Raw genomic sequence first — 14430 nt, forward strand, 5'->3', positions numbered from 1 at the left:
ATCTTAAAGCACAAACAAAGTGTACGTTATTTTGTTTAGATTGTTCTAAAAATTAACTCTCTAATATCAAATTGTCTACCGCGTAGTTAACTGATGAAAACGTTTTCGTGACACTCGAAAGGATGTCGGTTCGACATCGCTTTAGAGCACGCCGCTATCTTAGCAAGGTAGTAGTTAATCACATGAGAAAATAATTGGCAGCAGCTAACTCGATGAGTAGCCTATACCTTCCTGCACTCTCTTCAGCTGCCTGCTCTTTTGCATCAAGTGTTTTAAAATGTGATCTACTGTTATGCAGTTGGCGCAGTTATCTACTATTATGCAGTAGGCTATAAGCAGTTGGCGTAAAATAAAACATGGTTATTATTACTATTATTATATCTGCTATTGCGTTCACCTTCAACGCTGTCATGAGCATGAAAAGCAGTGTAGTGACTGAAAAAAAGTTTAATGACGCATCGAAAGTTGCTGATATGCCTTAAGTTTGCGCTGTATTAGAACTGACAAGAAAAAATATTTTTGTGGTGACAAAAACTTTTAATTTTTTTCATTTGTTTCAACATTTAAACAGGTTTATTTAACAATAATGCGAAATACTACGTTTCAACGCAGAACTGTTTGTCTTCATTTCGTTTCGAATTAAATTTGTTTTTGAAAGATTTTGTTTCGTTTTAACCAGAAAACTTATTTTTGAACATCCTCAATGCTACTATACTTGACTCAATCATTTTCATTCCTCCCCCATACCTTCCTTTAAATCTTTCCATTTGCTATTACAAAGCTGCATCAGTTGTTCAACAAATAACGCTACAAAGAATCACTTCTCTCTTCTAACATTATCCTCTCAACAGAGTGTTGCACTCGCTTTTAAACAATGAACCATTGTCTGCAGTCTTGCATTTTTATATCATTATCACTTTTACACCAGCAAGCAGTTTTATTGAGGCAAAACACATTCAAATTGTAATTTTGATAGCGAGAGATTTTCACACGCTGCCTTTATGATGCAATGAAAGAGAGATTGTTTTGCATTTTCATTTTGAAGAATAAATTGCTACTTTACTCACAAATAGATAGAGATGCAAGCATACAACAGATTTAAAAAAAAATCAATAACAACGATTTCGTTTCCAATTGCAACTGAACAAACCAGGCTAGGTCATTGTTACAGAGCAAATAGGCCACCAAGAGTACCGAAAGACGATATCATTTTTTTGTCCATAACTCTCTGTTATTTGTAAGTTAATTTAGTGGTGAAAACATCTGTCTGATCTCTAAAACAGCGTTGGTTCAATGCCCTTCGGGGGCACGTGGCTGTGTTCTGTTTTATTCTAAAAAGCAATGAAAAGCAAACAGCAAATTTTGTGGCAAAGCCTCTATCATACCCTAGTTGATTATTATTTGTGTTGCTTGCTTTTAATTCTTAAATTTACTGTAAATTGTTTCAAGACAGCAGTAATAGCATATATAATATATCGCCATGTCCATTGCATAAACAATGCTTGCAGGAACTGCGAAAATATGTACATCGCCATATCGATGGCGAAAAAGCAATTCATTTAAAATCGTCGTCTAATATCGAGTAAAATAAAATAGTTTTAGGTGAGTCTTTCGAGATCACAATGAAAAGATTAGGCGACGATGTTGTTAAATGTGTTTTTTGTTCAAAGCTGCATGAAGTTGCATCATTTAAAGCCATGCTTTCATTAACCATCCATTAAAGAGCGGTAACATCAACCAGATTAGTAAATTTGGCATGTTTTTTGTCACTGTTGTTGTCTTCGATATAAGCTTCGTTCAAGTCTCCCAGAGAAGATGGAATATTTTTACTGATAGAAGACTGCAAAATAAAATTAATAAGCAAGAGGTCTACAGCCATGTGCTTTATCTGCTCATGACTAAAATTCTAGGCAACAAAATAAAAAACCTCTTTGAAGTCCATGTCTAATATGTTTTTTTCGATCAAATTTCTCTTTAAAGTTTACTGTCAAACAATACCCTATTTATTTTAACCTGAAACCTACGCAATCTGAATATGTGTCTTCGTCTGAATTTTTTTCTTCCAGTTCACTCGTATTCTTCCATTCATCGACATCCACTCCACATCTCATGAAATGCCTGAAGCGACCAGGTAGCCATAAAAACATCCAGTGATCAAAGAAGAAATGTAATAAAGACGGATTCACTGTTGTGCGCTGTCGCCATCCACCTGTTGGGTACAAGAAAGTGTGCTGGTTTTTGTTGGTATTCTAAATAAATCTACAGACATAAAATTACTATCAATAGCATATGACAAAGGTTCCAGGCGGGGTAACTTACATCAATCAGAACTTAACTTAAATTAAATAAAGCAGGAAAGTTATGAATTTCCAAATTCTGATCTGAAAATAACCGGCGAGGTTAAACTCATCTCTTGAAAAATCTCCAAAGAGAAAGCAAAACCAGAGGAAACGGGTTGAAATCTCTGCTCTAGGGCTTAAAATGCAGGGGACTTGTCTATTGTGTTAAACTTAAAACCATGGCATCCTAAAATTTAAACTCATTCTTTTTTAAAGTAGGGGAGACGGAGGTTAGTTGAAAAGTTTTTTTTTTGAGAGAAATTTAAAACAATTGGTGCATAACCTAACAACTTGAAGCGGCTTAAATTATCACCTATGTTGTCCCTTATCATACAACTAAGAATAAGTATTCAGTCAATTTAACTTTTAATACCAATTTAAAATAAACAAACATACAATTGATTTTCCAACTAACCCCATGCCTGGGGTTAGTTAAAAAACGTTAGTTTACTGCCCACTAATTAACTGGATGCTCTTTTTTCAACCAACAAACATTTACATGGGATTGTAAGCAAATATGTTCACTTGCTTTGAAATCAAAGTGCAATAAATTCTACGCTTAATCACCGTAAAAACGTTTTTTAATAAACTCAATCTTAAAACTTGTGATACCGTATATATTGCACTTCCCAAGCTATTCAAATTAAAATTTTACCAGTATATCTGCTTAAAACAAATACATTGGAGCTTATACTACGTACTATCATACCACGACGATATACTCGCATCATATTACATCGTCATACTGGTATCAAAACGTTTTCTAACTAACCCCACCCACTATTTTCCAACTAGCCCCATTAGTATATGACAAACTATTTTCCTAAACTATTCAAGCATGGTGCATTTGACTAAAATTTGTTTATTTCTTGGTGTTGTAGAACACCTACAGCTGACACACACCAAAATACTTCTGCCTATCTTTAACGACATCGACGCAAAAGATGTTTCTTAAAACGCCAAAACTTTTACTTCGAAAGTAAGAAAATACAAAATTGTCAGCCAAACAGGCATAACTTGACGCAATTCGAAACTAACATGGATTATGTGTTTTTATAAACTACTTCACATGTTGGCAGTAAATATTTAAAAAAGTCATCGAGATTAAAAAAATGATAATTTTTCAACTAACCCCGCCTTCCAACTAACCCCATTCTCCCCTACCCGTAAATGTAGATGGAAAGATAATAAAACTAAATTAGGGTAGTTCGGGGCAAAACAAGTCGTCGGGTAAAACCAGTCAGTTTGATTTTATTCAAGCATAACTTTTTTTTAGAAATAATACACTCAAAAAAATGCTTTAGCGCACTTAGTGGTTCTTTTGTGATGCGACAACAGCAACTGCTGTGCAGTTTTTGCTTGCTGTCTTTGTATAGGCTGCGAAACGTAAGTTGGTGTAAAATTTTACCTTCATATTTTGGACTAACTTTTTTTTTGTGGTTTAGAGTAGACTTTAGACTAAACAGAGCATTACATTATGAAAATTGTTAATTAAACCAAGACTTTCTAGTTTAAACGAAATTACAATTATTGTAATTTGTCTCAAAACTACTCATCTTGTAGTTCTTCCTTGGAAATTAGTTTTATTGGGTATTTATTTTTGTTCAGTCATGGCTATTTTCGTTGGGGCAAAACAAGTCAGTCATAAAGTGCTGTGCCAAACTTTTGCCTCAATTGGTGAAAATGCTAAATTCTTTAACCAAACTGTCATGTAGGCGTACCTGGTTCATAGGGTATTATTTGCCTATTACATCAAAAATGAAATTATCCTAGTGTGAGCGAAGCATTTAGTTGAGGGGGTCTGCCAAGGGGGCACGATTTTTTGATTTTTTGCCATGTTTGAGGCCCTATCACTGCTAAACCAAATTAAGTAACAACCCAAATTTTTTACAGACGATAGTACTTCTGCCAAACATTGAAAAAACAACATCGTTCACATTGTCACTCTAAAAGGTCAAAGGTCATGGACATCCAAATTTGGCCGTTTCCAGCTCTCGGCTAAGATTTTCCAAAATTTTAAAACCTCGCCAAGACCCCATTTTTGATTCGTTTTGGCTGAAATTTGGTAGAAATGTTGATAATAAGATTTTCTATGAACTGAGAAAATATCAGTACAAAATATCAAAGGATTTGGGAGTTTATTTAATGTGAAACGTAGGTCAAAATGAAAAAAAAGCAAAAAGGTGGGGTCTTTTTAATATTTTAATATCTTGGTTACCCATGACCAAAGTGAAAATTTGCACTGAAATTATGTCCACTTATTCACTAAGATATGATAAGTCTACCATGCAAAATTCATTTATGGTTCTCAATGTTTTCTTATAGAAAGTGTGCGTCAAAGTTTGGACAAAAACGCAAAAAAACACAAATGAAAGATTTAAAAAAATCTAGCCTAACAATATTGAACTATACTAGAAAACATCTGAAGTGTATTTTTGATTCTGTTTCTATCTATTGTTCACAAAAGCAATTGTTCTAACATTTGCCAACTGTAATGTACCATGTGGACCTCATTGTCAGTGAACAAAATGGCAAGTTTTGTCATAATCTTCCTTGCTCAGTTTGTTTTGTCGTCCAGAAGAACAATGGATATTCGGCACAGTAATTGAACAAATAATGTCATAAAATGGAATCCAGCATGTTTGCTGCAGTGGCGTAACTACCCATTGGATCTTGTGGATAAATCCAGGGGCGGCACGTTGCTAGAGGGCGGCAAAATGTGAAAACGTTTTAAAGTTTAAACGAACAAAGCAGTCACATTAATTTATTCTCGGAGAAACTCAGATTTAAACGACCTAAGTTAACACTGATCTAAGTGAAGCCAAAAAATTAAACAAGTTATGCGTAACTTATAAACTAAGTAATTTGCAACTTTTTTAGATTGTGCCTCACCATGTGGTATTTGTGACGGTTTAATGATAGGCTACTCCTGCTGTTGAAGTAATGATAGAATTTCGGTTGTAACTTGTAAGCTATAGCATTGTTCAATCAATTTAGCTTTGGTACGGTAGTTAAGTTCAGATTAGTTTTAAGTTTATTTCACTTTCGGGAGGAGACAGGAATGGACCGTGAAGTCATCGAGTCAACTGATGCCACCTTTACTATCTGTCTGTGGTAGATAGACCGGATTCCTCCATCTTCATGTGTGAAGATGGGTTAGGTTAGTGAAAGGTTTAAAGTTTCAGGTCTGAAATAGATCACTTAGCTTAACTCAGCAAATTTGCAATCATGGCTAGGCTATTGTTTTTAACTAATGCGCTGCAGATTCCAGAACAAGATTTAAGTTGCAATTTTTTTAAGTTAATTTTTGCCTATGACGAGAGTAAAAGAAAGTAAAGGTTTTTTTCAGAAAGAAAAAGAAAGCTAGAGAAGAGGAACTAAAAAGAATGAAGGAGTCATTTTGAAGTTCGTAAAAATTGCCTCTGCTAAAAAAAACAGAAAAGATTAGCACAGTAAATCTCTACGGTAGCTCAAATTGAGACGGAAGAAGAAGTGTGGACTACCTCAAGCAAAACAATAACAAAGTGATCACAGAAAGCCTGTGAATGAAACACTGTCAGATAAAGATAAAACAGATGCTATCTATTATTTATTCTCATAACGATATGGCTACTTGGTCAGAAACATTAACTCATAACATGAGAGTTGAGATAATCAAACTAATAGGGCCCGAAAGGTTTCAGAATAAAGAAGGGCCATTCAAGCCAGGGGTTAGAGTAAATACAGGAGACAAAGAATCATTCAGCTGTCTGAGTAAAAAGTGGTTTTATTTTGAACTTTAAATAAAATTAAACACAACTGCTTTAATTCTTCTGTTGTGTGGAATTTTAATCAGCTTTTACGACGGTGTCAGGGAGGGGTAGGGGCGGCGTTTCGTACAAAAATCCAAGGGCGGCACATTGCGTTGTTACGCCACTGGTTTGCTGATGTCTGTTCTGTACGAATGTGCTGCAGTGGTGTACTTTGTATGTGAAACTGCACTTTGTATGTGTAAATATACTCTTTCTCTCATCAAAAATACACTGACCTGTTTTACCCTTACTTAGGGGCAAAACCAGTCATTTGACTCGGTCGTAAAAATGATGTTGTATTAACATAACTTAAAAATAAATTTCACTTTTTTTTTGCTATCTGGTTTAAGGAAGCCTTAGTATAACTGTTCAACACTAAAAATTGAAACATTTTTAACTTTATGTAAAGATATACCCAATAATACCAAAATGTGACTAGTCTTGCCCCGCACTACCCTACTTATAGGCTACAATATTGCTATTGAAACAGGCATGTCCTGAATTTTGAGCATTTTTTATAGCAGAAAAAGAATGACTTATTTTTAGCAATGTGGAATGTGCAAGCGAAAAAAGATTACAAGATTGATTTTGGATAATATTGAGACTTCTGCTACAACTCTATTTTTTGCATATTAATCAAATCAAGTAAAAAAGAAAAAAAGCATGAAATTCCACATGTGAGGCGATGATAACTTTGCAATTTGCAACGGGTAAAACTCTCGCATTACAACTTTGTCATTAGGGTAAGGGAGGAGGATAATTTAAATTTCAACTTTAGCCCTGACTTTAGGTTAGAACAGTAGGCCTATATTCTAAGACCTTTAGTATAATTTTTTTGAAATTTTTGTTCAAACTCCGCTTTCTCCTTACCAGAAAAATACTTTTGGTGTAAAATTGCTTTGTATTGAATAGACGTCATTTTTTGTTTATGGCCTTTAAAGTTGAAATATTGTTCGCTAGTGCATTATGTATGTTACAAGACAGCCGTAAACAGTTTTTTTGTTCTTGGTTCATCGTAAAACACGGTAAAGTAGTTAATTTGATTTGTGTGCATGACTACGCGCATGTGTGAAAGCGTAGGCTACCCGTACCGTACCGAAAATACAGATATTCTGTATTCAAGAAGTAGAGAGCCGGGCAGCGGGCTACCACATTAAATTGAGCCAGAGGTATTGTACAGCTTTTGCCACACAAAAAAGACTTTGTCAGTACATAATATACCATTTTGTTTTATTATCTTTATCCTGCATTGCGGGGAAGCGGACTTGAGCGCTATGCATCGGTGTAGGTTACTCTTTCCGACGTACACCTGACCCACGCTGCAGCCGACTGCAATGTCTGTTTCCGGTTGTCTACTCTACTTATGACTTAAATTTGGTACTACCCATTACTCGAAATCGATCACTGGGTAGAGGCAGTTATCGTAAAGTTTCTTGCCCAGAGAAACAACAGCAAGTGCGGGTGGCTGGAGTCGAACATGCAGGCTCTCGACTGCGAGCCCAACGCGCTAACCACTCGGCCACTGCTGCCGACCATTCTTACAAACGCATAACTTTATCTTTCTTCATAACAGCGTTTCTTAACCGGGGGTGCTAACACCCCTTGGGGATGCTGGAAGCGACTGCAGGGGGTGTTAAATGCATGCAGCATAATATCAAAAAAATGCGATTTTACTTTTCTGCATTTTTTGGCTTTCTGCCAGTATCAGCAGTTGTCATATCAATGATTGCTGTTTCGAAGTAGCTTACATGATTTGCTGTTATTGTGGTCATATCCCAGTCAAGTACAAAAATTGATCCCGAGTAGTTTGCGCAAACTTATCTGGTGGGTGCTTTGTTGTAATATTGTTGCTCACCTCTCGCTTCTAGAAACCACTATGGCAAAATACGTTCCCACAAATCCCTCATATCCGGAGTGAATATAGCAGCCCTTCTTGGTAGACATGAGTGATGATAATAAACTAAAGGAGGAGCTGATTGACGTGCAGGTGAATCAAAGTTGTCAGACAAAATTTCGTCCTTCCGCTTGCTGATTTCTGGTGTGATCAGTTGACAGCATATCCTGCATTGGCACGGAGCAGCATTGGAATTGATCGTTCCATTTCCAATCACCTACTGTACTTGTGTGAAAAGGCGTTCTCCACCATGCTCCAAATCAAAACAATTGGCCAGAACCGCCTTCAACATGGGTTGCTCCACAATATGAGAGAGGCTTTGACCAACACGAAGCCTCGAATAAAGAAATTGGTCACACATGAGCAACAACAGAAATCACATTGATACATGTGTAACTAGTTAACCAGCTGGGTAGTGGGTATGCTTAAGCTTGTCCATGTTCGTTCACTATTCTCGGGCTTTCCTATTTCTTTTATTACCAATGACGATAGTAGTTTTGAAGAATAAACAAAATGATCAATTTGTACATCGCTTTCCTTTCAATAGTACAGGCCAAACTTGGCGGCGTCGAAATTTTGACATGCTTATTGCTTATTGATCGCTGGTGGTAGGCCTATATTTTGTATTTTTTGTCGCCTAAGAAACTGTGCTGTTGTTTTAAGAAAGTTGATTCACTTACATACGGTTATATTTGAATTTCTGTTGGTGAATGAAAGTCAAATAACAAATCCTGAATCAACTTCGTTAAAGTAACTGCACAGTTTCTGAAACAACAAGAGACTTCATTAAAAAATATAGCCTATCGCCAGCGATCTAAAGGCATGTCAAAATTTCGGCCTCTAATAAACTTTTGGCCGGCACTGTAGTAGTCGTATGTCAACGATAGCTAGGGGGTGCTAGACTGTTCAGGCCTGTTTACAGGGGTGCTAGAGTCAGAAAAGGTTAATAAACGCTGCTTTATAAGATAAATACATAGGCCTAGTTAATAACGAAAAAGTTAAAAAACATGTAGCCTAAATATTATCATATTTGTAGGCTTTCTCTGGGTAAACGATTTTGTGTTAAGCTATATGCTTGATAAAGAGACTCTGAGTCTCTAGTTAATTGTGAAGAAAGGGGCGTTCTTCCCGGCTATCAGCACAAGGCTGAGCACTCACTAGTATACAGCGAGCAGTTGCGATTCGCTAACCATAACGGTGTAGCTTCCACGCTAGCCATTCAGACCATCCGATCAACAATATGTTTCTCGGCAGCCGAATTGTAGCAAGAATTGGCAGCGATAGACACGTGTTTCGCCCATGAGGCTGGGCTAATCAGTATCGCACCGTATTCTAGCCACAAATTTATTCGACCGCCGCTTTACCAGTCAGTTTAACACGTGTCTATCGCTGTCAATTCTTGCTACAAATCGGCCGCCGAGAAACATATTGTTGATTGGATGGTCTGAATGGCTAGCGTGGAAGTTACACCGTTATGGTTAGCGAATCGCAACTGCTCGCTGTACTAGTGAGTGCTCAGCCTTGTGCTGATAGCCGGAAAGAACACCCCTTTCTTCACAATGTCCTCTGCCCTGGCGCCTGCTGGTTTTGTTGGCTCTTTTCTTTCCACAAAGATATGAGTTAAACTAACTGGTAAAGCGGCGGTCGAATAAGCTTGAAGAGCCTGTCTCCCTCCACAGGTACCTCGACTTCCCAGCTTGGCCCTCGCTACCTAAGCTGGTGGACTTACCCCTCCGGGTGCATCGTCACTCCTAAATCACGCCGCTCCCCGCCGCCGCGGGGTGTGGCAGGCCGGTTTCTTAAAGTCTTCGACCTGGTTATGTTTGTTTGTGCTCTCTCGCCGTGTCAATCCTTTGTACCTGTGCGTTGTTGATGCGAATAAAGCAGTTGAACATATGGTGCAATACTGATGAGCCCAGCCTCATGGGCGAAACACGTGTCTATCGCTGTCAATTCTTGCTACAAATCGGCTGCCGAGAAACATCTCTAGTTAATGTTAATTTAGGATGTTTCTGTCTTCGGTATGCTTTCTTACAATTTAAACAAGTTCGGTAGCCTATAGGCTACATATCCACTTAAAATCTATTTCGAAACTTTCACAGGATTTATGCTTTTTTCATACAGTGAAGTGCAGTGCATGAATATTCCTGTATTATTTGCGTGTGAATATTTTTATTGTAGAATCTACTCCAGGTCAAAGTCTCTGAAGGTAACATGTTTATAATAGGCCTATCTTATGCAGCTTTTTTCCCACTGTAGAAGTAGCCTAGTTTCGGACGAAAACCAGTTTTCCCCACAACAACGTCGAATTTTTATAGAAAAATTTACCAGAAAGTTTTTTTTTTTAAACTAAAGCCATTTGATCATGCTATATGATACAGTATAAAATAAAATTACTTTTTAGATCTTGTGAAAAGTTTAACGACAAGATCCGATGTAGGTCATGCCCAGGAGTAGGCCTAATGTAAGTTATGTAAATTAATGATGGTTGCAACTATTAATAATTATAAGCAACTGAAATGTGCATCTATAGATAAGTTAGGCTATAAAGTCAAGCTGATCCATATCCATAGCTGGCTGGGCTAGATATAGGGACAAGCTGCCTGGTCTTCCGCTTATTGTGTTCTTTTGAAAAAGCTTTCTTTGCAACCACCTATCGTCGACCACCATCCATTAAGCCTACAACAGTTTTGGGCAAAAATTTCAATTTTTTTCACCAAGGGTCTTAGATTACACCATTGTATCCTAAAATCAGGGATAAAGTTGAGTTTGAAACAAACGCAGGCTAACTCACTCTCCCATCCCCTACTGTCATCCAAGTTCAAATCTGGCTTCAGCGGGTTAATAAAATACTCTTCTCCCCGTGAACAAGAGAATGTTTTAAGAAAATTTTGAGAAAGAATCATCAATCCTGATGGTTTATAACCTTGCTTGACAAACATTTCAAAAGATGTCAGATCTTACCTGATAACAAGCTAACAATCAGACCGACAACTAAAGCTCCAGAAAATCCTACAAAGCTGTAATAAAGATATGAGATGTCGTAGAAGTCCGCAATTGGTGGATATTGTTGATCGGTAACCGTTGAATAGTTTCCATTTGCTGCAGTAGTTGCCATAGTTACCGTTGTCATGGAAGTTAACGTCGTATTTGATGTCTACAATAAATTATCAAGTTATGAGATGTCATCACTGGAGAAATAAAACCATGTTCTCGCCTATCCACTTTTCATGATTTTCTAATCATACTGGAATCCTATGCTCAAAAGGATTGGTTTTATAAACATGACAATTGCACAAATGCACACTATCAAACTTGGTTCTTCTTTACTAAATTCTTATAAATATGATTGATACACCATAGATTGACAAGTTCTTTTACACGGAGTTGCATACTAAAAGGCCCATTTACTGCATTGAGTGGTAGCCTATGCTGAAGACACACAAATAGAGCGTTTGAGACTTGGTGCCACAAATACAATATGTAACTTTGCTTATGCTGTAGCCCATTTTATCATTGCAGAATTAACACGGAAAACACCGATTTAGAGTCGATGCAATGTGCTCCACTTTTCCCAAGTGGCGTTTTCTCCTGGGGAGAGGGACTCTAACGGTGGAACTTTCGTTTCAGTGTGGGATGGATTAAAATTGCTGTATTGTTACATTGAATCAAGATAAAAAAAAAAGAAGACAAATATAAAAATTGTTGCAGTATGGTGATAGTCATACCTCAGCCATGTTGCACCCACTTGTGCTGAGCGTCAAAGCGCGGGCAAATTTGGGATTTGGTGGGTAGAAGAGTTGTCCAATGTATACCCAGGTGGTAGCTGCAATCCCGCATATCAAACCAATAAAAGCTCCCTAAATTCGTTAAAGGTCACACCAAATTTTAACAAAGAGATATCAACAAAAATGATATTTTAATAAAGCATCAGCACAAATTTTTCAAAGAACTACGCTTTGAGTGGAAAACGATTATGGAATCGATATTAGTGAACAAAGTCGAGAAGGAGCGATCTTCCAGGCGTCAGAACTATACCTGACTATACTCACTATAGAAAATTTTTATCCACGGATTGACAAAGCATTTGATATAGGCTATTCCTAGCAGTTTTGCGTTGGCTTGCCGTACTTGAAGAGGCTTTGAAAAACTGTTTGTCAGGTTACCGCGCTTTACAAAAGATTCCGATAGTTGTTGTTGTCGGAGAATATATACCATTCACTAGATGCCGCTGAATGGAGAGCAGGCCTGAAATGCGTTGCTCAAGCGCACACCTCGAGAGCCAAACAAGGCTTCTTGATCTTGAATAATCAATGAGCTAACGGGGCGGACAAGGTTATTAGGTTAACACAACAGTTTACAGTGCATTATTACAACAGACAGTTCAGTATAGCCTACTAAAGGTAAATGTGAATCCTATAGGCCTACTTGCTTGAAGCATCGGGGAATGTGAAGATAAGGTTCTCATTATACTAAGCTTTCAGCATTAACGACAGGAGGTCTCGGCTGTCTTTCTTTCAGCAACTAATTCCACCCAACTTATTACACCCTGAGTAGAGGTAAGTGGTGTTTTTCACAACCACCTGAAGCCAGGAGTCGAACCAGGATTGCATGATTGGAAAGCGAGCGCTTTATTTTCTGCGCTATTTCAACCCATAGCCTACTACACCGGAAAAATAATTTTAAACCAATTCTGGAAATTACATTGAAAATTGGAAAAAGGTTTTTTTAAATTGTTGTAACTAAATTTTTGATCTGCTGCAAGGTTATCCAGCGTTTGAACTTCACCTTCTTCGCTGTTGGTGCTTACTTAAAGTGCCCCTGGCAGGTTGGACCCAAGTATAAGAACTTTTCTAAGCATTTTCTAGCGCAGAATTATGCTTAGCGAACTTTTTAATCTTAACCTCGAAGCTCGACTGGTTAGGGCGAAATTTACACAAAACGACAGTTCCGCAGCGCCACCACAGGCGAAACTCCATATTTCACTGCTCTGCGACGACTTTGGTGGTGTTACGTCATCTTGGGTGGGCGTCGTTAGCGACGAATAAAACAAATGCTTTCTAGATGTAATTGGTGAATCACAGTTTGGTCGGAGTTGGTACAAACGGTTGCTTTTTTCGAAGATTTATTGTTTTTTGCAGTTTAATAAAACTGTGCTGGATACGTTCCTACAAAACCTAAAATATACTTGAAGTGAAAAATGAAGAAATCGTACGAATCATCATTCATATTTACTTCATCATCATTCATCACTATTAGTAGAGTCATTTTCAGAGGATCCGTGACCGTGGTGAGGATACCAAAGTTTCTCAGTGGATTTAACAAGGGCAACTGATACTAAAAAAAATAAGCTCCCATATACCTCGCGAAAATGGCGGGAAAGTTGTTATTTTAGACGTTTTTCAAAATGGCCGCCGCCGCCATCTTGGATTTCAGAGGATCCGTGACCGTGGTGAGGATACCAAAGTTTCTCAGTGGATTTAACAAGGGCAACTGATACTAACAAAAATAAGCTCCCATATACCTCGCGAAAATGGCGGGAAAGTTGTTTTTTTAGACGTTTTTCAAAATGGCCGCCGCCGCCATCTTGGAAAACTGATACGGTTCTATTTCTTGACGTGGATGGCCAAAAATGACAATTTAGATGTCAATTCCCACTAATTTTGATGTCAGAAACACAATGAGATGGCATAATTCATGATTCAGAGTCCCCTTGACCTCAAAATCCAAGATGACAGACGTATGCGGTCCCCTACTGTATAAAGATTCAGTATCACTGCAGGACAAATATGATGCTTTTAAATTCACTGAAAAACTTTGGCATCGTAAACACGGTCACGGATCCTCTGAAACTAAAATGTAAACCAAGAATGCTGACTGATCAAGATTTCTGTTTACTTTTTGCAGGTCTATTGCTTAAGATTCATTAAGCATGGATAGTAGAGATAGTGATGTGCCTAACCCAGGTCCTGAATTAAAATGCATATTATGTCAACAACCGTGTATAGCTGATGATCGTATGGACAATGCATCTGATACAAAGTGGGAGAATCTGAAGAGCAAGACTTTTAGGTGTAAGGAACTTGATAAATTTCAGCATGCCTATGCAGCAGTGGAGTGGGACAAGGGGCCTAAAGGCCTGTACATGCATAGTAAATGTTACATCCAGGTCAGCAGTAATCGCTATATTCAGCAAGCACAGAATCGTAAACGGAAATCTGAACAGGAAGAAGAAGCTCAAGCATCAACTTCAAGTCCACAACTGCCAGGAAATGTGCCTAAAAAGCTTCGTTCTAGTACTGGAGTGGTTCATGATAAGAATCTCTGTGTATGGTGTATGAAGGGACCACAAAAAAACAGTAATCCTGGCAAATCCAAACTTTTGCTTCTGTCAACAGAAGACGCA

The 14430-nt window shown here is 37.7% G+C and overlaps 1 protein-coding gene across 1 annotated transcript in view; it reads right to left on the reverse strand.

Moving 5' to 3' along the window:
- Nucleotides 1-923: 923 nt before the first annotated feature.
- LOC145771995 (sodium-coupled monocarboxylate transporter 1-like) overlaps nt 924-14430 on the reverse strand; it is a 34278-nt gene continuing 20771 nt past the window's right edge. The window contains exons 12-15 of the mRNA XM_082583796.1: nt 11753-11884; nt 10989-11181; nt 2025-2209; nt 924-1840 (exon numbers count right to left, since the gene is read on the reverse strand). Coding sequence (XP_082439922.1) covers nt 1718-1840; nt 2025-2209; nt 10989-11181; nt 11753-11884 — 633 coding nt within the window. The 3' untranslated portion in view covers nt 924-1717. The remainder of the gene's footprint in view (nt 1841-2024; nt 2210-10988; nt 11182-11752; nt 11885-14430) is intronic.

Source organism: Aplidium turbinatum, chromosome 6 (genome assembly GCF_918807975.1).
Source record: "Aplidium turbinatum chromosome 6, kaAplTurb1.1, whole genome shotgun sequence".
NCBI classification, from domain to species: domain Eukaryota; kingdom Metazoa; phylum Chordata; class Ascidiacea; order Aplousobranchia; family Polyclinidae; genus Aplidium; species Aplidium turbinatum.